General features: G+C 48.9%; 1 protein-coding gene across 2 annotated transcripts; it reads right to left on the bottom strand.

Moving 5' to 3' along the window:
• Positions 1–1,638: 1,638 nt before the first annotated feature.
• Positions 1,639–19,937, bottom strand: SLC51A (solute carrier family 51 subunit alpha). Of its 2 annotated transcripts, XM_032225333.1 has the most exons (9): positions 19,803–19,937; positions 16,503–16,597; positions 14,599–14,753; positions 12,009–12,082; positions 8,751–8,909; positions 6,859–6,970; positions 5,102–5,248; positions 3,536–3,641; positions 1,639–2,371 (listed from the first exon to the last, which is right to left on the bottom strand). In XM_032225333.1, the coding sequence occupies exons 1-9, from the start codon at positions 19,856–19,858 to the stop codon at positions 2,235–2,237; spliced, it is 1,041 nt and encodes a 346-aa protein (XP_032081224.1). In that variant the 5' UTR covers positions 19,859–19,937; the 3' UTR covers positions 1,639–2,234. The 2 variants fall into 2 exon arrangements, with proteins under 2 accessions (XP_032081224.1, XP_032081225.1); XM_032225334.1 differs by lacking the exons at positions 16,503–16,597; positions 19,803–19,937 and adding an exon at positions 15,708–15,782.
• Between the last annotated feature and the right edge of the window lie 96 nt (positions 19,938–20,033).

Genomic DNA, 20,033 nt, shown 5'->3' with positions numbered 1-20,033 from the left:
CCTTCCTTTCTTCCCTTCCTCTTTCCTCTTCATCCCTTTCTTTCCTTCCCCTTCCTTCCCTTCCCGCTTTCCTTTTCTTTCCTCTTCATCCCTTCCTTTCCTTCCCCTTCCTTCCATCCCTTCCTTTCCCTCCCCTTCCTTTCTTCCCTTCCTCTTTCCTCTTCATCCCTTCCTTTCCTTCCCCTTCCTTCCTTCCTTCCCTTCCCGCTTTCCTTTTCTTTCCTCTTCATCCCTTCCTTTCCTTCCCCTTCCTTCCTTCCTTCCCTTCCTGCTTTCCTTTTCTTTCCTCTTCATCCCTTCCTTTCCTTCCCCTTCCTTCCTTCCCTTCCCGCTTTCCTTTTCTTTCCTCTTCATCCCTTCCTTTCCTTCCCCACAATTTCCTTGAGGGGCGCATCAGAGTGGCCTTTGACCTTGGGGAGCCAGGGGTGGGCGTGGCCAGTTCAATGTCACTCATTGAGGCTCCATTTCCGGCCATGACAGCCTCCTGCAGCCCTCTGCCACTGAAAATGGCCTCTCCAAGCTCCCTTTTCGTTTGCTGCTGTCGCGGCCGAAAACATGGCACAGGCAGGCTGCACATGGCCTCCCCGAGCTCTGTTTTTGCTGGCGGAGGTACGACAGGTTCGTCCTTTGCTGTTTTCAGGGCGGGCCCCACGTGGGTCGGATTCAGCCCGCGGGCCTTGAGATGGACACCTCTGGTCAAGAGGAACCTTCTGGAGACAGGCTGACTCGGTCCTCAGAAGGACGTTGGAACAGGAATGTCCGCAGTCAATATGAGCGACGGAACTTGGACACACACGCACACACACCTTTTCTCTCCCGACTTCCCCAAACCAGAATTTTTAGAAATATTTGCATAAATCATACAATACAATAGCAGAGTTGGAAGGGACCTTGAAGGTCTTCTAGTCCAACCCCCTGCCTAGGCAGGAAACCCTATACCGTTTCAGACAAATGGCTATCCAACATCTTCTTAAAGACTCCCAGTGTTGGGGCATTCACAACTTCTGGAAGCAACTTCTGTTCCACTGATTCATTGTTCTTACTGTCAGGAAATTCTTCCTCAGTTCTAAGTTGCTTCTCTCCTTGATTAGTTTCCATCCATTGCTTCTTGTTCTGCCCTCAGGTGCCTTGGAGAATAGCTTGACTCCCTCTTCTTTGGGGCAACCCCTGAGATATTGGAAGACTGCTATCCTGTCTCCCCTGGTCCTTCTTTTCATTCAACTAGACATCCCCAGTTCCTCCAACCGTTCTTCATATGTTTGAGCCTCCAGTCCCCTAATCCTCTTTGTTGCTCTTCTCTGCACTCTTTCCAGAGTCTCCACATCTTTTCTGCATTGTGGCGACCAGAACTGGATGCAGATATTCCAAGTGTGGCCTTACCAAGGCCTTATAAAGTGGTATTAACACTTCACGTGATCTTGATTCTCTCCCTCTGTTGATGCAGCCTAGAACTGTGTTGGCTTTTTTGGCAGCTGCTGCCCACGGTTGGCTCCTATTTAAATGGTTCTCCACTAGGACTCCAAGATCCCTCTCCCAGTATAAATGAGCCTCCCCAGTTTCTCATCTTAGTTCAGAAGGATTTGTCCCACCCAGACAGCAAGTTCCTGAACACAAAAACCAGACAACCAGGCCGGCAGCTTAAGTACCACGCTTCCTTTCTCTCCTTCCAATGAGGAGAAAAACAGGTAGATTTATTCGGCGAGCTTTGCGCACTTTTAACAATAGGCGTTCCTCTGCCAATAGTCCAAAAGTCACTTCTCAAAGGTTGATTTCTCTCTCTCATGCCAGCAGCAAGCAGCAAAACTTCGTGGAAACGTACACAGGTAGTCCTTGACTTACAACAGTTTGCTTAGTGGCCATTCGAACTCACAGCAGCATTGGGAAAAGTGACGTACGACCGTTTTTCACACGACCCCTGCAGCACCCCCCCCATGGTCACGTGATTTGCATTCGGATGCTTGTTAACTGACTCACATTTACGACGGTTGCAGGGTCCACGGGTCGTGTGATCCCCTTTTGCGACCTTCAAGGGGGAAGCCAGATTCACTTAATGACCTGTGGCAAGGTAAGCCGCGAAACGGGACGAAGCTCGCTTCCCAAATCTCCCAGCGACATACATTTTAGGCTGAATTTGTGGTCTTAAGTTGAGGACTACCTGTACGGTGGGATTTGGCTATGGTTGACAAGCGTTTTGCGTGTTTGGAAGGGGGGAGGCTTGGATCTCGGAGCCTCCTTTATTGCTTGATCCCGGCTTTGTAATCTGGAGATTCGGAGAGGCAACATCCTGGCTTGTCGTCCGGCTTCCGGTAATACATCCTGGCCAGCACCGCAAGGACGAATATTTCCAGGATCAGCAGCTGGGCGTGCATTTCTTGAGCCAAAGATTGAAAAAAAATCAGGATTAGCATTGAAGGCAGCCGCCTCTTAGTCCTTTGAAAGCAGCCCTCTGCGTGATGCTTCCTTCCAGAGATTTCTAGGACTACAGTTCCCGGTGGCCGTGCTGGCTGGGAACTGTAGTTGCTGCATACACGGAAGGTGCATTTGACTTGGGTAGCTGCTGGAGTTTGCTGGCCACGATAGGTAGTAGTCCTCAACCTACGGCCAGAAATTTCCGTTGCTAAGCAAGACAGTCGCTAAGTGAGTTGCTCCCCATCTTAAGATTTTTCTTGCCACGGTTGGCAACCGACTCATATTTAGGATGGGGGCAGCGTCTCCTGGAGTCGTGTGATCCCCTTTGCGGCCTGATGAGCCGAGGCAATGGGGAAGCGGGATTCGTTTAACGACCGTGTTGCTAACTTAATAACAGCAGGGATTCATTTCGCAACAGTGGCAAAAAAGGTGGCAAAATGGGGCGAAAGTCACTTAACTGTCTCATTTAGCAACAGAAATTTTGGGCTCAACTTGTGGTCGTAAGTGGAGGACTACAACCTTGCAGGTGATAACCACAATTTAATTGCAGGCTTTCCAAATTTAGTTCTAACAAATTGCTACATTTCTTCCAATATACTCCAGTTTTTTCCATCACCTTACTTGGAAAATTTTGGGCATCCTGGAAGTTTCATTATAGCACAAGGGTGAGGAGTGGTCCTTTTTACAACTTGTGGACTTCAACTCCCAGAATTCCCCAACCAGCCATGATGGACTTCAGCTCCCAGAATTCCTCAATCAGCCATAATGGACTTCAACTCCCAGAATTCCCCAACCAGCCATGATGGACTTCAGCTCCCAGAATTCCTCAACCAGCCATAATGGACTTCAACTCCCAGAATTCCTCAACCATCCATGATGGACTTCAACTCCCAGAATTCCCCAACCAGCCATGCAGGCTCAGGAATTCTGGGAGCTGAAGTCCACAAGTCATAAAGGAGCCATCATTCTGCGCCTCTATTCTAGCCAATCTAGAACCCAGATCTCGGTTGAGAGAAGCTATTTTGTACAAGAGAGAGAGGATTGTGGGAATTACAGGAGTAGGAATGCAACTTATGGAGAGGAGATCAGGTTGTGGAAATCTTGATTTAACCCCCCCGAAACTTACGCTGTCCTCGGGCTCTGGAGGAGAATGGGGGGGTGCAGGCGATTTGACCCCCGCTGGCCAAGACGCTGAAGATGGATGGCTGTAAGGCCGTCAGAATGAGGAGGACCTGAAAGCAGATCAAGCCAGAGAGATATTGAGGCAATTGAGAGATCTCAGAATCAGGTTTCTACCAGTTTGGACCAGTTCGGCCGAACCGATTGTAATTTAGCGGATTGGATTGCTAGAACCGGCAGTGACTCAGGCCTGCCACGCCTCCTCTGGGGGCGCCATCCTGATTTCCGTTTCTGTGCATGCGCAGAACGATTGTCGTTGCACAAATTTATTATATTTTTTTCTTTTTTAAAATGTTTTGCGCCAACCTTTTGCGCGCACCGAACCGGCAGTCATGCTAGGAACAATCCCCCCCGGATTCTGTGATCGCTTTTCACGCAACGGCTGCAGCCTTCCCAGGGTGACACGAACTAGATTCAAACGCTTGGTCACCGATTCGTGTTTATGACCGTCGCGGTGTCCCAAAGTCACGTGATCCTCTTTTGCGACCTCCCGACCAGCCCAAGTCCGTGGTACAACATTGTAACAACAGTTACAAGAGTTCGCTTAGTGACCGTGCGGAGTCCCAACGGCATTGAAAAAAGTGGCACGGCCGTTTTTCACACTTACGACCGTTCCTCACGGCTATGTGATTTACATTCAGAGGCTTGGCAACTGGCTCATATTTATGACCGTCACTGTGTGACCCAGGGATCACGTGGCCCCCTTTTGTGACCTTCCAACAAACAAAGTCCATGGGGAAGCCAGCTCACTTAACAACCGTGTTACTAACTTAACAACTGCAGCGATTCGCTCAACAACTGTGGCAAGAAAAGCCGTAAAATGAGGAGAAAACTCGCTTAACAAAAAATGTTGCCTTTTCGCAACAGAAATTTAGGGGGCTCAGTTCCGGTCATAAGTCGAGGACTAGCTGTACGCTGAATGGGGCTTAAAGTAGAATTAATCAGAATGAAGCTGGAAGGGACCTTGGAGGTCTTCTAGACCAACCCCCTGCTCAAGCAGGAGACCCTATACCCTCTGTAGGAGGTTAGCATCCTCTCCTCTCCCGGAAAAATGAAATATTTTAGGAAATATTAAAAGGGCCGAATATTTCCCCTAAAAGGAAAGCAGAAATTCATCCCCACCTTTGCCAATGGACCATTAAGGCCTGAGCCAGCCTATTCTACATAACAAAGATCTGCCTCCTTCAGGCGGAGGTCTTGCCCAAAGCCCTCTACCCATCTCACCACGTGGCATCTGGGAAGATTACATCACCCAGCAAGGCTCAACCAAGCGTGGGACTCAGGGCAGCCTGCAGAGTCGGCCCCTGCGTGGCCCCGGGGGAGTCCGGCAACCAATCAGAACACAAGCTCAAATTCGAAAGCCCAGAGAGGGCATAAAACCCAGGAAACGCTCAGCATCTCTTCCCTTTTTGCCCAGGATCTCAAGCCTGCCCGCCATTAAACCATCTTTCCAAGCACCCTCCTCCGTGTTTCCAGTGTCTCTCTCCCCACTTGGAACTGAACCCAGAATTACCTGGAAGCAAACAAATTTCCCCGTCATGTTCTGCTCGGCGAGGTGAGTTTTAGCTTGCCGAAAGAGGATGGCCAGCGACCACAGGGCAAGGAGAGTAGACACGCCAAGGGCGGTGTTGATCCAAAGGGCCACGCTCGTGGCTGAAATCTAGAGGCAAGAGAAAGAGATGCCAACGAGGCTGAACCCCCGAGGCTCCTGGGCTGGGCCAGTGGAAGGAGAATCCGGGCATTCCTGAGGTCTTAAGGTTTTGCCCAAGGTTTCCCAAGTTCATCGGACTTTCAATCCCAACATCCCTGGGAATTTCGGGGGATGAACTGTTATCTGCGGGTCCTTGATGCTCTCTGAGCTTGTTGTAGACATCTCATGACCCAATTAAGTAACATCATCAGTGCTAGAAGGGAATGAGGTTTACAGAGAGGAGGAGGAGGAGGACTGTGGGGTCCTTGGTGCTCTCTGAGCTTGGTTGATTTCTTGCGGACGTTTCATGACCCAGCTAGGTGACTTCATCAATGTTAGAAGGGAGAGGGATTTGAATCTCTGCTTATATTCCGTAGGTTACCCTGGCGGTGTTGGTAATGGTTTAGTTTCCCCCTTGGCAGTTCTTTGATTAAGGTATTGCTTTCTGCCTGACTGTTTGTCTGGTGTTATTCCCTGCTTATTCATTTTTTTTAATATACTTTTTTTATTTTCCATTTTCATAACATATAATCACATGTATACTATTAGGTAGCCAATATCCTATTGTATTAAGTAGTAATTACATCAGTTCCTCTTGTCACCAACGCCCAGAAAGTTAAAAAACCATTATTAGCTCTTCTGCTCTCCATACACCTCTTTCTTCTACCTCTCTCCTACCTCCTTTCTTCCCTCCATCATCCTTTCCTACTCTACTTCCCCTTCCTTTCTCCTTCTCCTCTCTCTTCATTCCACTCCTCCTTATCCTGCTCATCTTCCCCCCTTACCCTCTCTCCTATCCCTCTCTTCCTGTCTTTCTTCTCCCTCTGCTTCCCACTCTTCCTCTCATTGGTGTATTTCAGCTTCTGAGCAAACTCCATTCTATGTTGATGGTATTTATGCTTCCATATCAATATACTTAACATTCATTGAAGAATTTACTTCGTTGGGTCGTGAAATGTTTGCCAGAAAGCTACCAAGCTCAGAGAGCACCAAGGACCTTACAGCCGTCCTCCTCCTCTTCCTCCTCCTCTCCTCTCCACACACCCCTCTCCCTTCTAGCATTGATGATGTCATCTAGCTGGGTTATGAAACGTCTGCAAGAAAACTATGAAGCTCAGAGACCACCAAGGACCCCACAGTTCTCCTCCTCCTCCTCCTCCTCTTCCTCCTCCTCTCCTCTCCACACACCCCTCTCCCTTCTAGCATTGATGATGTCATCTAGCTGGGTCATGAAACGTCTGCAAGAAAACTATGAAGCTCAGAGACCACCAAGGACCCCACAGTTCTCCTCCACCACCACCACTTCCTCCTCCTCCTCCTCCTCCTTCTCCTCCTCCTCCTCCTCTCTGCAAACCCCACTCCCTTCTAGCACTGATCATGTATCCTAGCTGAGCCATGAAACGCCTTCAACCAGACGGACCTCTTAAAATCCTCCCCATCATCCTTGGAAGGAAAGGGCTAACACGATCGCGTGTCTTTTCTCTCTTCTTCTTTTCTCCCCTTCTTCTGTTCTTCGCTAAAGAGGCGGAAGGATGCTTCGCCGTGCCCCTCCCACCTGCCAGGGGCCAGGTACCACTTACATCTGCCGTGTCGTACAAGCCTTCGGTGCTTAAGACGAGTCCCAGGAAAGTGCAGGAGACTTTCAGGAAGGCATATTGGAAGGCGCCCAGCAGCATCACTCGGAGTTTCCTCCTGCAGGGAATAGAGAAGGGGGGGGAGTCCATTATCCTTGGATTAAACCTCTAGCAACCGGACGACGGGTAGTCCTCGGCTTTACGACCACAATCGAGCCCAAGATTGCTGCTGTTCGGGGAGACATTTCTTCCGCGAATTTTGCTCCCTTTTACAGCCGTTCTTGGCTCAGTTGTTGAGTGAATTACTGCAGTGGATAAGTTAGTCGTTAAGTGAATCTGGCTTCCCCAAGGTCGCAAAAGGGGATCACGTCACCCCGGGATGCTGCAACGGTCATAAGTATGAGCCCGTTGCCAATGAAATTATCAGGGTTCCAAATAGCATCCAAAATTAAATCAGAGTCCGAGGCAAAGGATTCCTCAAAGTTCCAATTGATGAAGGGAGACATGTTGGCACATCTGGGGAAACCCGAATCTGAAAGTTTCCCGGTTTCCCCCACCTAGTTGAAAGCTGCCCCCACACCCACAAGCCCATCATATGGTCCAATCTCCCACTGCCACGCTGGCAGCTTCCACCCATCAAGTTCTGGTCAGGTGCAGAGGTGCAAAGACAACGGATGACCTTGCCTTTCTGGAAAGAATGTTGTTATGGCTACATATCATCTAACTCAGTACAATCCCTCCTCCCATTTCCCCACCATAGAAAATAGTAGAATAATAGGAAGTGTAGCTGGCCTGAGATCCAAAAGGAAAGATGGCTGCAGGCCTGACAAAAATTTGATCACATGGTCAGGCGGATGCTGCAAAGGTCATTAGTGTGAAAAACAACCATGTCACTTTTTCAGTGCTGTTGTAACTTCAAGCAGTCACTAAGTGAACTGTTGTAAGTCAAGGACTACCTGAACGAGTCAAGGAAATCACAGGCTCCCTGTCTCCTTTTGCCCCTTGCGCATTTCCACAGGAGTGCCTCCCATTTCCCCAGATATACAGGTGGTCCTCGACTTACGACCACAGCCTCCCATTTCCCCAGATATACAGGTGGTCCTCGACTTACGACCACAGCCTCCCATTTCCCCAGATATACAGGTGGTCCTCGACTTACGACCATAGCTGAGCCCTCGACTTACGATCACAGCCCTCCCATTTCCCCAGATATACAGGTTGTCCTCAACTTATGACCACAGCTGAGCTGTGGTCGTAAGTCAAGGACCACCTGTATATCTGCCTCTGTTACTAAACAAGTAACTACTTCTGTAACAAGCCAGTTAAATGATTTCATACCCACATAGTACCCTCCACTTTATGACCTTTCTTGCCCACTTTGTTAACTGAATCACTGCAGTTAAGTTAGGCACACGGTTGTTAAGTGAATCCAGCTTCCCCACGGACTTTGTCAGAAGGTCGTAAAAGGGAATCATGTGATCCCGGGACACTCCCAACCGTCATAAATAGGAGCCAGTTACCAAGCAATCTGAGTTTTGATCACGTGACCACAGGGTTGCTGAAACGGTCGTAAGTGTGGAAAACGGTCGTGTCACTTTTTCAGTGCCGTTGTAACTTCAAACAGAGTGTTGTAAATGCAGTATATAGTATAAGAATGAGTAATTATGAAATAAGCGGGTATATGTATTAAAACAACAGGCCTTAAAATGGAAATTTTGAAATTGGAGAAAAACAACGATAAAGGGAAGCTGCAAAAGTGTAACTCTGATTTTAATGTTGGGAAAATATTGCATGAAAATTATTTTAAAAATAATGAAACTGCTCTTGGAGGAATTGACCTGCCTCGGAGTTCTGTTTTGCTATGGATGTATTTACTTGGGGCCCCGCTTGCCACTCACTTGGTCATGGTGATGGGAGGGCAACAGGGGCAGCAACAGCAGCATGGGCCCGTCCGGATGAGCATGGGGGTGTCCTTCAAGGCCTTGACCACGGCCTTCGTCCCTCCAAAGCCTTCCACCATAACCAGCATCGTCAGGTAAAAGCAGACTGCGAAGTATCTACGCGGGGAGAAGTGAGAAAGAGCCGTCGTTAGGTCGAGAGAGTGGAGCAGAAGAAGATTAGTTGGAAGGGGGCCTTGGAGGTCTTCTAGCCCAACCCCCTGCTCAAGCCCTATTCCTTTCAGTCCAATCTCTTCTTAGAAACCTCCCGCGATGGAGGAGCACCCACAACTTCTGGTGGCGAGCTGTTCCACTGGTTGATTGTCCGGATTGTTAGGAAGTTCCTCCTTCATTCCATGTTGCTTCTCTCCTTGGTTAGTTTCCATCCGTTGTTTCTTCTGCCTTCTCATGCTTTGGAGAATAGATCAACCTCTCTTTCCTCATGGCAGCTTTTCAAATGTTGGAAGGCTACCATCATGTCCTTCTTCTCAATAAACTAGACCTGCCCAGTTCCTGCAACCGTTCTTCATATGTTTGAGCCTCCAGTCCCCTAATCCTCTTCCTTGCTCTTCTCTGCTCTCTTTCCAGAGTCTCCACATCTTTTTCTACATCGTGGCGACCAAAACTGGATGCAAATATTCCAAGGGCCCCACCAAAGTGGTACTAAAACTTTATAAGGAATAGAATAAAATATGGAATAGAATAACAGAGTTGGAAAGTACCCTGGAGGTCTTCTAGTCCAGCCCCCTGCTCAGGCAGAAAACACAATTGAATTTCAGAAAAATGGTTGTCCAATCTATTAATAAAAACCTACATTTATAACTTCTGGAGGCAATTTCTGTTCCACTGTCTAATTGTTCTCACTGTCAGGAAATTCCTCCTCAGTTCTAAGTTGCTTCTCTCCTTGATTAGTTTCCACCCATTGCTTCTTGTTCCGCCCTCAGGTGCCTTGGAGAATAGCTTGACTCCCTCTTCTTTGTGGCAACCCCTGAGATATTGGAAGACTACTATCATGTCTTCCTAGTCCTTCTTTTCATTAAACTAGACATACCCAGTTCCTGCAACCGTTCTTCATGTGTTTTAGCCTCCAGTCCCCTAATCCTCTTCCTTGCTCTTCTCTGCACTCTTTCCAGAGTCTCCACATCTTTTTCTACATCGTGGCGACCAAAACTGGATGCAAATATTCCAAGGGCCCCACCAAAGTGGTACTAAAACTTCATAAGGAATGTCACAACAAGCCTGTGACTCTGCTTTGTGTGTTGAAGGACAGGTTTCTTCTTCTATGTTTGAGCCTCCAAGCTCCCAAATCGTCTTTGTTGCTCTTCTCGGCGCTCTTTTCTATTAAAAAAAAATTAACATTTTTTTTATATTGTAGATGAAAAAGGTCCAGGTGTGATGGGCAGTGGCTGCTCACCCCAAGCGTGAGGTCCAGCAATCTTCTGGCAGAACGATGAATCAATGGAAGAACTTGCTTTCCGGAATGGCTCCATCACTGGAGGTTTCCAAGAGGAGATTGGACCACCATTTGTCTGAGATGGTATAAGGCCGAAATGACGAGGGGAGCTATTTGTCCAGGCGTTGCCCTGTCAGCTGGCCAGCTGACTTCAGGCTTTTTTTGGAGGCTTTATAGGAGCCTGGGGAGGGCGAAAACAGCCTTCCCCGTCCCCCCCCCCCCCGAAGGCCCTCTAGAGCAGTGTTTCTCAACCTTGGCAACTTGAAGATGTCCAGACTTCAACTCCCAGAATTCCCCAGCCAGCGAATGCTGGCTGGGGAATTCTGGGAGTTGAAGTCCGGACATCTTCAAGTTGCCAAGGTTGAGAAACACTGCTCTAGAGGTTTCAGGAGCTTCCCTGAAGCCTCCGGAGCGCGAAAAACCACGGGCAAACCGGAAATTCAGGAACGGACTTCCGGTTTGCTCGTAGGGCCGTTTTTAGGCCTCCAGAACCTTCAGGGACCTTCCGGAGGCTTCCCTGGAGGCTCCGGAGAGGTAAAACTGGCCCTACGAGCAAACCGGAAGTCCGTATCCCAAACTTCCGGTTTGCCCATACTGCCGTTTTTTTGTCCTCTGGAGGCTCTGGAGCCTAGAGAGGGCAAAAAAAAGCATGCAAAAATTGGGGGGGGGGAGTGATGGTCATGCGCGCATGTGCCCTGGTGGTCGCGCATTGCATTATGGGTGTGGCACGCCAGGGTGCGACCGCCCTGCGCTCCCCCCACTTTTGGCATGCGAGCCAAAAAGGGTTCGCCATCACTGGTATAAGGTTCCTGGTTTGAGCAGGAGGTTGGAATAGAAGACCTCCAAGGTCCCTTCCAGCCCTAGGATTCTATGATCTTTGGCAGTGGGTGGACTAAAAGACCTCTGAGGTCCCTTCCAGCCCTATGATTCTTTGATCTTCAGCAGGGGGTGGACTAGAAGGCCTCCAAGATCCCTTCCAGCTCTATGATTCTATGATAAGCAGGGGGTGAACTAGAACACCTCCAAGATCCCCTCCAGCCCTATGATTCTATGATCTTTGGCAGGGGGTGGACTAGAAGACCTCTGAGGTCCCTTCCAGCCCTAGGATTCTTTGATCTTCAGCAGGGGGTGGACTAGAAGACCTCCAAGGTCCCTTCCAGCCCTGGGATTCTATGATCTTTGGCAGAGGGTTGGAGTAGAAAACCTCCAAGGTCCCTTCCAGTCCTAGGATTCTATGATCTTCAGCAGGAGGTGGACTGGAAGACCTCCAAGAAATCTTCCAGCCCTATGATTCTATGATAAGCAGGGGGTGGACTAGAGGATCTCCAAGATCCCTTCCAGCCCTATGATTCTGTGATGAGCAGGGGGTGAACTAGAACACCTCCAAGGTCCCTTCCAGCCCTAGGATTCTATGATCTTCAGCAGGGGGTGGACTAGAAGATCTCTGAGGTCCCTTCCAGCACTATGATTCTATGATCTTTGGCAGAGGGTTGGAGTAGAAGACCTCCAAGATGCCTTCCAGCCCTAGGATTCTATGATCTCCAGCAGGGGGTGGACTAGAAGTCCTCCAAGGCCCCTTCCAGCCCCAGGATTCTACATTCTACTGCCCCATCCTTCATCTCAAAGGTCTCCAGCCATCTCTCCATCCACGTTCATCCGAAAGGGCCCACCGGTCCATCCTCAGCCCCGGCGCCCCTCCTGAGTGTCAATTCCACCAGAATTCCTCCAAAAAAGATCACCCTGGAGAGAGAGAGAGAGAGACTCACGCGCCGATGGCCATCTCCACGTACGTCATGGCCCGGGGCACCCACAGTCCAAGCAGGGAGAAGACCGAGACGGCCTAGCAGGGAAAGGAAAGAAGGCATATGAGCATGGGACCTGGGGGCTGTGGCCGGAGACCCCCCCAGGCAGAGGGCATCCAAAACCAGCCTTCGTTTTTGGAACTGTTGCAAGCCAAAACGTTGTGTAAAAAATCAGCCTCTCCAACTGGGTGCCAACCAGGTATGGACTAGGATCCAGCCTCCTTGGTAGCCACAATGAGAATTTTGGCTTGCAGTAGCAATTTTGGCAGCCAAAATGGCTTCCAACAGAATAATAGCAATTGCAGCCACACTTGTATATGCTTCACCGTGCTTCCCAGCCCTCTCTAAGCGGTTTGCAGAGTCAGCATCTCTTGCTCCCCAACTATCTGGGTCCTCGTTTTACTGACCTCAGAAGGACGGAAGGCTGAGTCAACCTTGAGCCAGTCAGGATCGAACTCCTGGCTGTGGGCAGAGTCAGCCTGCAATGCTTCAAAGGAAGGATTAGCAGTAGCACTTTGACCTATATACCACTTCACAGTGTTTTTGCGGTTTTAACAGAGTCAGCCTATTTGCTCCCAACAATCTGGGTCCTTATTTTACGGATGTCGGAAGGATGGAAGGCTGAGTCAACCTTGAGCTGGTCAGGATTGAACTCTTGACTCTGGGCAGAGTCAGACTGCCTTTTAACCACTGCCTCCACGGGAGGGAGGGAGGGCAATAGCACTTAAGACTTCTGTACCGTTTCACAGTGTTTTCCAGCCCTCTCTAAGAGGTTTGCAGAGTCAGCCTCTTGTCCCCCAACAATCTGGGTCCTCATTTGACCCACCTCGGAAGGACGGAAGGCTGAGTCAACCTGGAGCCGGTCAGGATCGAACTCCTGGCTGTGGGCAGAGTCAGCCTGCAACAATGCACTTTAACCAAGGAAAGGAATGGAAAGGAAAGGAAAGAGGGAAGGAGGGACAGCAACAGCTCTTAGATTTATATACCGCTTCCTAGTTGCTCTCTGAGCTTGGTGGTTTTCTTGCATACATTTCATTACCCAACAAGGTAACATCATCAGGGCTAAAAGGGAGAAGGGTTAGCGTTCAACTTTCTAGCTCTGATGCTGTTACCTAGTTGGGTATAGAAACGTCTGTAATAAAAACCCACCAAGCTCAGAGAGCACCAAGGACCTCACATTCCTTCTCTTCCTCTTCCTCCTTCTCCTCACAAACCCCACTGTCTTCTGGCACTGATGATGTTACCCAGTTTGGTAATGAAACGCCTGCAAGGAAACCATCAAGCTTAGAGAGCACCAAGGACCCCACAGCCCTCCTCCTCCTCCGCCACCCCTTCTCCTTCTCCTTCTCCTCCTCTCTCTTCTCCTCCTCCTTCCCCTCCTCCTGCTTCTCCTCCTCCTCCTGCTTCTCCTTCTCTTCCTTCTCCCCCTCCTTCTCCTTCTCTTCCTCCTTCTCCTCCTCCTCCTTCTCTTCCTTGTCCCTCCTCCTCCTCCTTCTTATCCTCCTTCTCCTCCTTCTGCTCCTCCTCCTCCTTCTCTTCCTCCTCCTCCTTCTCCGCCTTCTTCTCTTCCTTCTACTCTTCCTCCTCCTTCTGCTCCTCCTTCTTCTCCTCCTTCTCCTCTTCCTTCTCTTCCTTCTCCTCCTCCTTCTACTCTTCCTCCTCCTTCTCCTCCTCCTTCTTCTCCTCCTTCTACTCTTCCTCCTCCTGCTCCTCCTTCTCCTCCTCCTTCTTCTCCTCCTTCTTCTCCTCCTTCTACTCTTCCTTCTCTTCCTTCTCCTCCTCCTTCTCCTCCTTCTGCTCCTCCTCCTCCTTCTCTTCCTCCTCCTCCTTCTCCGCCTTCTTCTCTTCCTTCTACTCTTCCTCCTCCTTCTGCTCCTCCTTCTTCTCCTCCTTCTCCTCTTCCTTCTCTTCCTTCTCCTCCTCCTTCTACTCTTCCTCCTCCTTCTCCTCCTCCTTCTTCTCCTCCTTCTACTCTTCCTCCTCCTGCTCCTCCTTCTCCTCCTCCTTCTTCTCCTCCTCCTTCTCCTCCTTCTTCTCCTCCTTCTTCTCCTCCTCCTTCTCCTCCTTCTCCTCCTTCTCCTCTTCCTCCTCCTTCTCCTCCTTCTTCTCCTCCTCCTTCTCCTCCTCCTTCTCCTCCTTCTTCTCCTCCTCCTTCTCTTCCTTCTCCTCCTCCTTCTCCTCTTCCTCCTCCTTCTCCTCCTCCTTCTTCTCCTCCTTCTCCTCTTCCTCCTCCTTCTGCTCCTCCTTCTGCTCCTCCTTCTACTCTTCCTTCTCCTCCTCCTTCTCCTCCTCCTTCTCCTCCTCTTCCTCCTCCTTCTCCTCCTCCTTCTTCTCCTCCTTCTACTCTTCCTCCTTCTGCTCCTCCTCCTCCTTCTCTTCCTCCTCCTCCTCCTCCCACCTTCTCTTCCTTCTCCTTCTCCTGCTCCCCCTCCCCCTCCTCTTCTTCCTCCTGCTCCTCCTTCTCCTCCTCCTTCTCCTCCCCCCCCCGTGTCTTCCTCCTCCTCCCCCTCCTCCTTTATTGGTTGCCAGAGAGCCATGCTGGGTGAGTTCTCACCGTAGGGGCTGAGCTGCTCCAGATGAGGGTTTTCATCTTGGAGAAGCAACGGATCTTCTTGGAGAGATAGACAGCGTCCTCCACGAAGATGACCACGGACACCAGGGTCAGGAAGGTCGCCATGCCGATGATGGCCAGGTCCACCAAGTTCTGCTCTGCAACCGCCAACACATTGAACCTTTAGCTCAGCTTCCCCCACAGAGAGCCAAGCGCTGCACAGTAGAAGCCATTTTTCAGTAGTACAGTAGAAGCCGTTTTAAGGCACAACAGGCTGTATCTTAACAGAACATGCACCCCGAGGGGCCTTAGTGGTGTCTTTCCCCCCCCCCCGCCCCCCAGTATTTGTTTCCAGAGAGTAAGTCATCCGTGTACCAAGTTCGGTTGAAATTGCTCCAGGCGTTCCAGAGTTATGCTGGGACACGCAGACAGAGAGCCGTTTCTACATATATAGATAGACCTAAGAAGTTATCGGTAGTCCTTGATTTACAACGATTCTTTTAGTGACCGTTCAAAGTGACAACAATGGTGAAAAAAGTGACTTACGACCGTTTTTCACACTTATGACCCAGGGTTGGGTTCCAGCAGAGACTACTGCCAGTTTGCTCAGGGACTCCCCATGCTCACGCAATCAAAATTCAGCCGAGTGACTTGGAGTCAATCGCCAGGAGGTTTTGACAACGTGACCACAGTCGCACTTCACATTTTTCAGGACAGGGAATCCTCAACTTACAACCGTTCATTTAGGGACCGTCCGAAGTGACAACCACACTGAAAAAAGTGACTTATGAATGTTTTGTCAGATTTACGACCATTGATCGCAACCTCCCACACGATCAAAACTCGGACAATTGGAAACTGACTCGTATTTATGACGGTTGTAATGTCACACGGTCCCCTTTTGCGACCTTCTGACCAGCCAAGTCAATCCGATTCACTTAACAACCGGGTTGCCGACTTAACATCCGCAGCGATTCGCTTAACAACTGTGTGCCAAGAAAGGCTGCAAAAAGGAGAGTTAACCAATGTCTCCCTTAGCAGTGGAAATTTTGGGCTCAATTGCGGTTCGTATGTCGAGGACCATCTGTAGTGTTGTAAGTCCTAACAGGCACCTGCTGCTGTGGCCTAGCGGTGGAGCTCTTGTCCTAACAACCAGGAGGTTGTGAGTTTGATCCTCGGTAGAGGCAGATGTAAGGTCTCCCGCTCGGGCAGGGGGTTGGACTAGATGACCTACAAGGTCCCTTCTAACTCTATTAATCTGTCAACAGTTAAGTTGAGGACTCCTAGGAAAGAGAAGAAAGAGGGTAGGAGTAGGGGAGAGGTAAGGGAGGGAAGAAAGGGATGGAGGGGAGGAAGGAAGGAAGTAGAGAAGGAAGGGAGGGAGAAAAGAAAAGAAAGAGAAAATAAGGTGGTGTCATAGCAGGTGCGAAGGATGGTAAACAAAGCATTCCAAACTATACTTTATAACCTCTTAAATGGAATAATAATAATATAAGAATGGCAAAGAAAAAGAATAACTATGTGAATGTATGTCTATAACTGTATGTAAGAGAATAAATGACAGTAAAAATATAAAGCACAATATAGGTAAATAATATTTCGTCATAAGTAGCTAAGTTTAAATAAATAAAGAAATGTACATAAAAATGGATAACGAACAAGGAGATTATGAACGCAAGATAGAAATGTATAGAAGGGAAAACACTAACTGCAAAGAAACCGATTCGGAACCGCGGTATGATATACGACGGAACTTATTGTTCCTATGTTGTTTTTAAGTTATGTGTTGGTTTCTGTTGATGTGCTTACGTGTATAAAATAAATATATATTTTAAATATATATATATATAAGTTGAGGACTCCTCCTATTGTGTGGCCTCCGCCTTTGTTGTGTCTTGCACACTTACGTCGCAGGAGCTGCAGCGCGGAAGGCGGGTGGGAGAAACACGCAACGGGGACGCTGAAGTTGTCAATCAGCAGATGAATCAAATCCAAGGATAAACTGCCAAAAAAATTGCAAAAACACAGTTCAAATGAAACCCACAAGATTCCTTCTCGTTCCTCTCTGGGGTTTGTACATCCCGTCCAGACCAAAAGACCAAAATAATGGACTCTTTCTTTGGTTTGCTACTTTAGAATTATTTTTATCCATCCGATAAATTTTTTTACTCATCCAAGCATTTATTTGCATTTGTATTTATTTGTGGCAAGCCACCGCTGGCGAATTGGCTCGTTTTCCGGATTCACACATTGCAAAGATATCGTGTGTAAAAAGAGTGCAAACCCCTCTCCGTTCTTTCTAGCACCGATGATGTTACCTACTCGATCCAGGGGTGCGCTACCAGTTCTCCAAACTACTCAAAATTTCCACTACAGGTTCTCAGAACTACTCAAAATTTCCGCTACAGGTTCTCTGAACTACTCAAAATTTCCACTTCCAGTTCTCCGAACTACTCACAATTTCTGTTACCGGTTCTCTGAATTACTCAAAATTTCTGTTACCGGTTCTCTGAACTACTCAAAATTTCCACTACCGGTTTTCTGAATTACTCAAAATTTCCACTACCGGTTCTCTGAATTACTCAAAATTTCCGCTTCCAGTTCTCTGAACTACTCAAAATTTCCACTACCGGTTCTCTGAACTTCTTAAAATTTCCACTACCGGTTCTCCGAACTACTCAAAATTTCTGCTACCGGTTCAGGAACTTCAGGAACCGTGACTTCTGGAATGCCCGTAGAGCCATTTTTTGCCCTCCTGAGACTTCAGGAAGCCTCCCTGGAGGCTCCGGAGCACGAAAAAACATCCCGACCCAAAAATGGAAGTTCAGGGAAACCTCCGGAGGGGGGGAAAAACATCCGAGAAAGAATGCCGAAGTCAGCTGGCCAGAGCATGCATGCGCATTGGAGCTGACAGGGCAATGCCTTGTGTGCCCTAACAAATGGCTCTGCGTGCCACCTGTGTCATGCGTGCCATAGGTTCGCCATCATGGGTATAGGGTCTCCTGTTTGAGCAGGGGGCTGGACTAGAAGACCTCCCAAGGTCCCTTCCAGCTCCATTCTGATTCAATAAAGCCCCTCCTTACGTGGGGTTCCGAGGCAAATAGAAAGATGCCTCTTTGATCGCTCGCTCAACAGCCTCCATCTTGACTTTTTTTTTTAAAAAAACTTTGCGTGGGTTTGCCTTGTCTCCGGGGGGGGGGAACCAGCGAGGCCCTGCTGTGCGCCAATTGGTGAGTGGCGGTTTTGGTTTGGAAGGACATTCGGTAACCTTTGAGAGTTGAATGACCTTCCGCTGGTTCAAAGCACACATCGGAAAGCATCGTGCGCTTTCTTTCTCCGGCCTTCGGTGCTTTGGAGAATACGTTGACAACCCCACCCCCCCCCACCCTCCCCAAGGCAGGACTAGAACTCAGAGCTTCCCCTTTTCTAGCCCGGAGGTTAAAATATATAAAGGTTGTTGGAACTGGGTATGTCTAGTTCAATGAAAAGAAGGACCAGGGGAGACAGGATAGCAGTGTTCTAATATCTCAGGGGTTGCCCCAAAGAAGAGGGAATCAAACTATTCTCCAGGGCACCTGAGGGCAGAACAAGAAGCAATGGGTGGAAACTAATCAAGGAGAGAAGCAACTTAGAACTGAGGAGGAATTTCCTGACAGTTAGAACAATTAGCCAGTGGAACAGAAATTGCCTCCAGAAGTTGTGAATGCTCCAACACTGGAAGTCTTTAAGAGGATGTTGGATAGCCATTTGTCTGAAACGGTATAGGGTTTCCTGCCTAGGCAGGGGGTTGGACTAGAAGACCTCCAAGGTCCCTTCCAACTCTGTTCTTCTATTCTATTCTATTTGAGGGGTTGCCACAAAGAAGAGGGAGTCAAGCTATTCTCCAGGGCACCTGAGGGCAGAACAAGAAGCAATGGGTGGAAACTAATCAAGGAGAGAAGCAACTTAGAACTGAGGAGGAATTTCCTGACAGTGAGAACAATTAGCCAGTGGAACAGAAATTGCCTCCAGAAGTTATAAACGTAGGTTTTTATTAAGAGATTGGACAACCATTTTTCTGAAATGCAATTGTGTTTCCTGCCTGAGCAGGGGGCTGGACTAGAAGACCTCCAGGGTCCCTTCCAACTCTGTTATTCTATTCCATATTTTATTCTATTCTCTGTCCAGGGGACAGACTAACCACAGTAGTTGTCCACCACTGAAGGCTTTCAAGAGGAGGCTGGACTGCCATTTTGTCAGAAATGGTGCAGGGCCTCCTGCTTGGGCGTGGGGTTGGACTAGATGACCTACATGGTCCCTTCCATCTCCGTGAATCAGTAAATGCACCAGAAGCCAAGATAAGAAACAACGGATGGGAACTAATCAACCTAGAACTAAGGAGACATTTCCTAACAGGGAGAAAAATTAATCAGTGGAGCAACTTTCCTCCAGAAGTTGTTTAATGCCCCAACACTGGAAGTCTTTAAGAAGATGTTGGATAGCCATTTGTCTGAAGTGGTATAGGGTTTCCTCCCTAGGCAGGGGGTTGGACTAGAAGACCTCCAAGGCCCCTTCCAAGAAGGAGAGAAGAAAGGAGGGAAGGAAGGAGGGAAGGAAGGAGAGAAGGAGAGAAGGAGAGAAGAAAGGAGGGAAGGAAGGAAGGAAGGAAGGAGAGAAGAAAGGAGAGAAGGAAGGAGGGAAGGAAGGAGGGAATGTAGGAGAGAAGGAAGGGGGGAAGGTAGGAGGAAAGGAAGGGGGAAAGGAAGGAGAGGAGAGAAGAAAGGAGGGAAAGAAGGAGGGAAGGAAGCAGGGAAGGAGGAGGGAAGGAGAGGAGAGAAGAAAGGGGGGAGGAAAGGAGGGAAGGGGGAAGGAGGGAGGGAAGGAAGGAAGGAAGGAGGGAATGTAGGAGAGAAGGAAGGGGGGAAGGAAGGAAGAAAGGAAGGGGCAAAGGAAGGAGAGAAGGAGAGAAGAAAGGAGGGAAGGAAGGAGGGAAGGAGAGAAGGAGGGAAGGGGGAAGGAGGGAGGGAAGGAAGGAGGGAAGGAAGGAGAGTAGGAGAGAAGAAAGGAGGGAAGGAAGGAGGGAAGGAAGGAAGAAGAAGTTGGAATGTTGTAAGATAAGGTGGAGTTATGGGATGGTAAGAAAGTAATTTCAAGTATATTGTCAACTGTAGGGGAAAAAATTGTTATAAATACATATTATTAAAAAATAAAATAAAAAAGCTGCCTACCCCGGATTTGGCACCAGGTTCTCCAAAGAGAGGTCTTCTTCCATGCTGGCTTGCATCGGGGGCTTCTCACGGGCTTATGAGATCTTCTTGATCCCACGAGAAGCAGCCGCTGAAAGAGATCTGGTGTTCCGGGAAGCTCAGCTTTCTCCAGCCAATTGGGATCAGAGTCCAACTGCTTGGGGCCGCTGGGAACAATTTTATCTGGGATTGATTCATTCATCCAGAGTCACC

Source organism: Thamnophis elegans, chromosome 10 (genome assembly GCF_009769535.1).
Source record: "Thamnophis elegans isolate rThaEle1 chromosome 10, rThaEle1.pri, whole genome shotgun sequence".
Classification (NCBI taxonomy): Eukaryota; Metazoa; Chordata; class Lepidosauria; order Squamata; family Colubridae; genus Thamnophis; species Thamnophis elegans.
The sequence above is the reverse complement of the archived record's forward strand: the minus strand, read 5'-3'. Positions and strand labels throughout refer to the sequence as shown.

Coding starts and splice junctions, on each gene's coding strand:
- SLC51A (XM_032225333.1), bottom strand. CDS start 19,858: ATGCAAGCCAGCATGGAAGAAGACCTCTCTTTGGAGAACCTGGTGCCA. Junction 14,754..16,502: donor CGCGCTGCAGCTCCTGCGAC/GTAAGTGTGCAA, acceptor TGGCGGTTGCAG/AGCAGAACTTGGTGGACCTG. Junction 6,971..8,750: donor CCTCCCATCACCATGACCAA/GTGAGTGGCAAG, acceptor TATTCCCTGCAG/GAGGAAACTCCGAGTGATGC.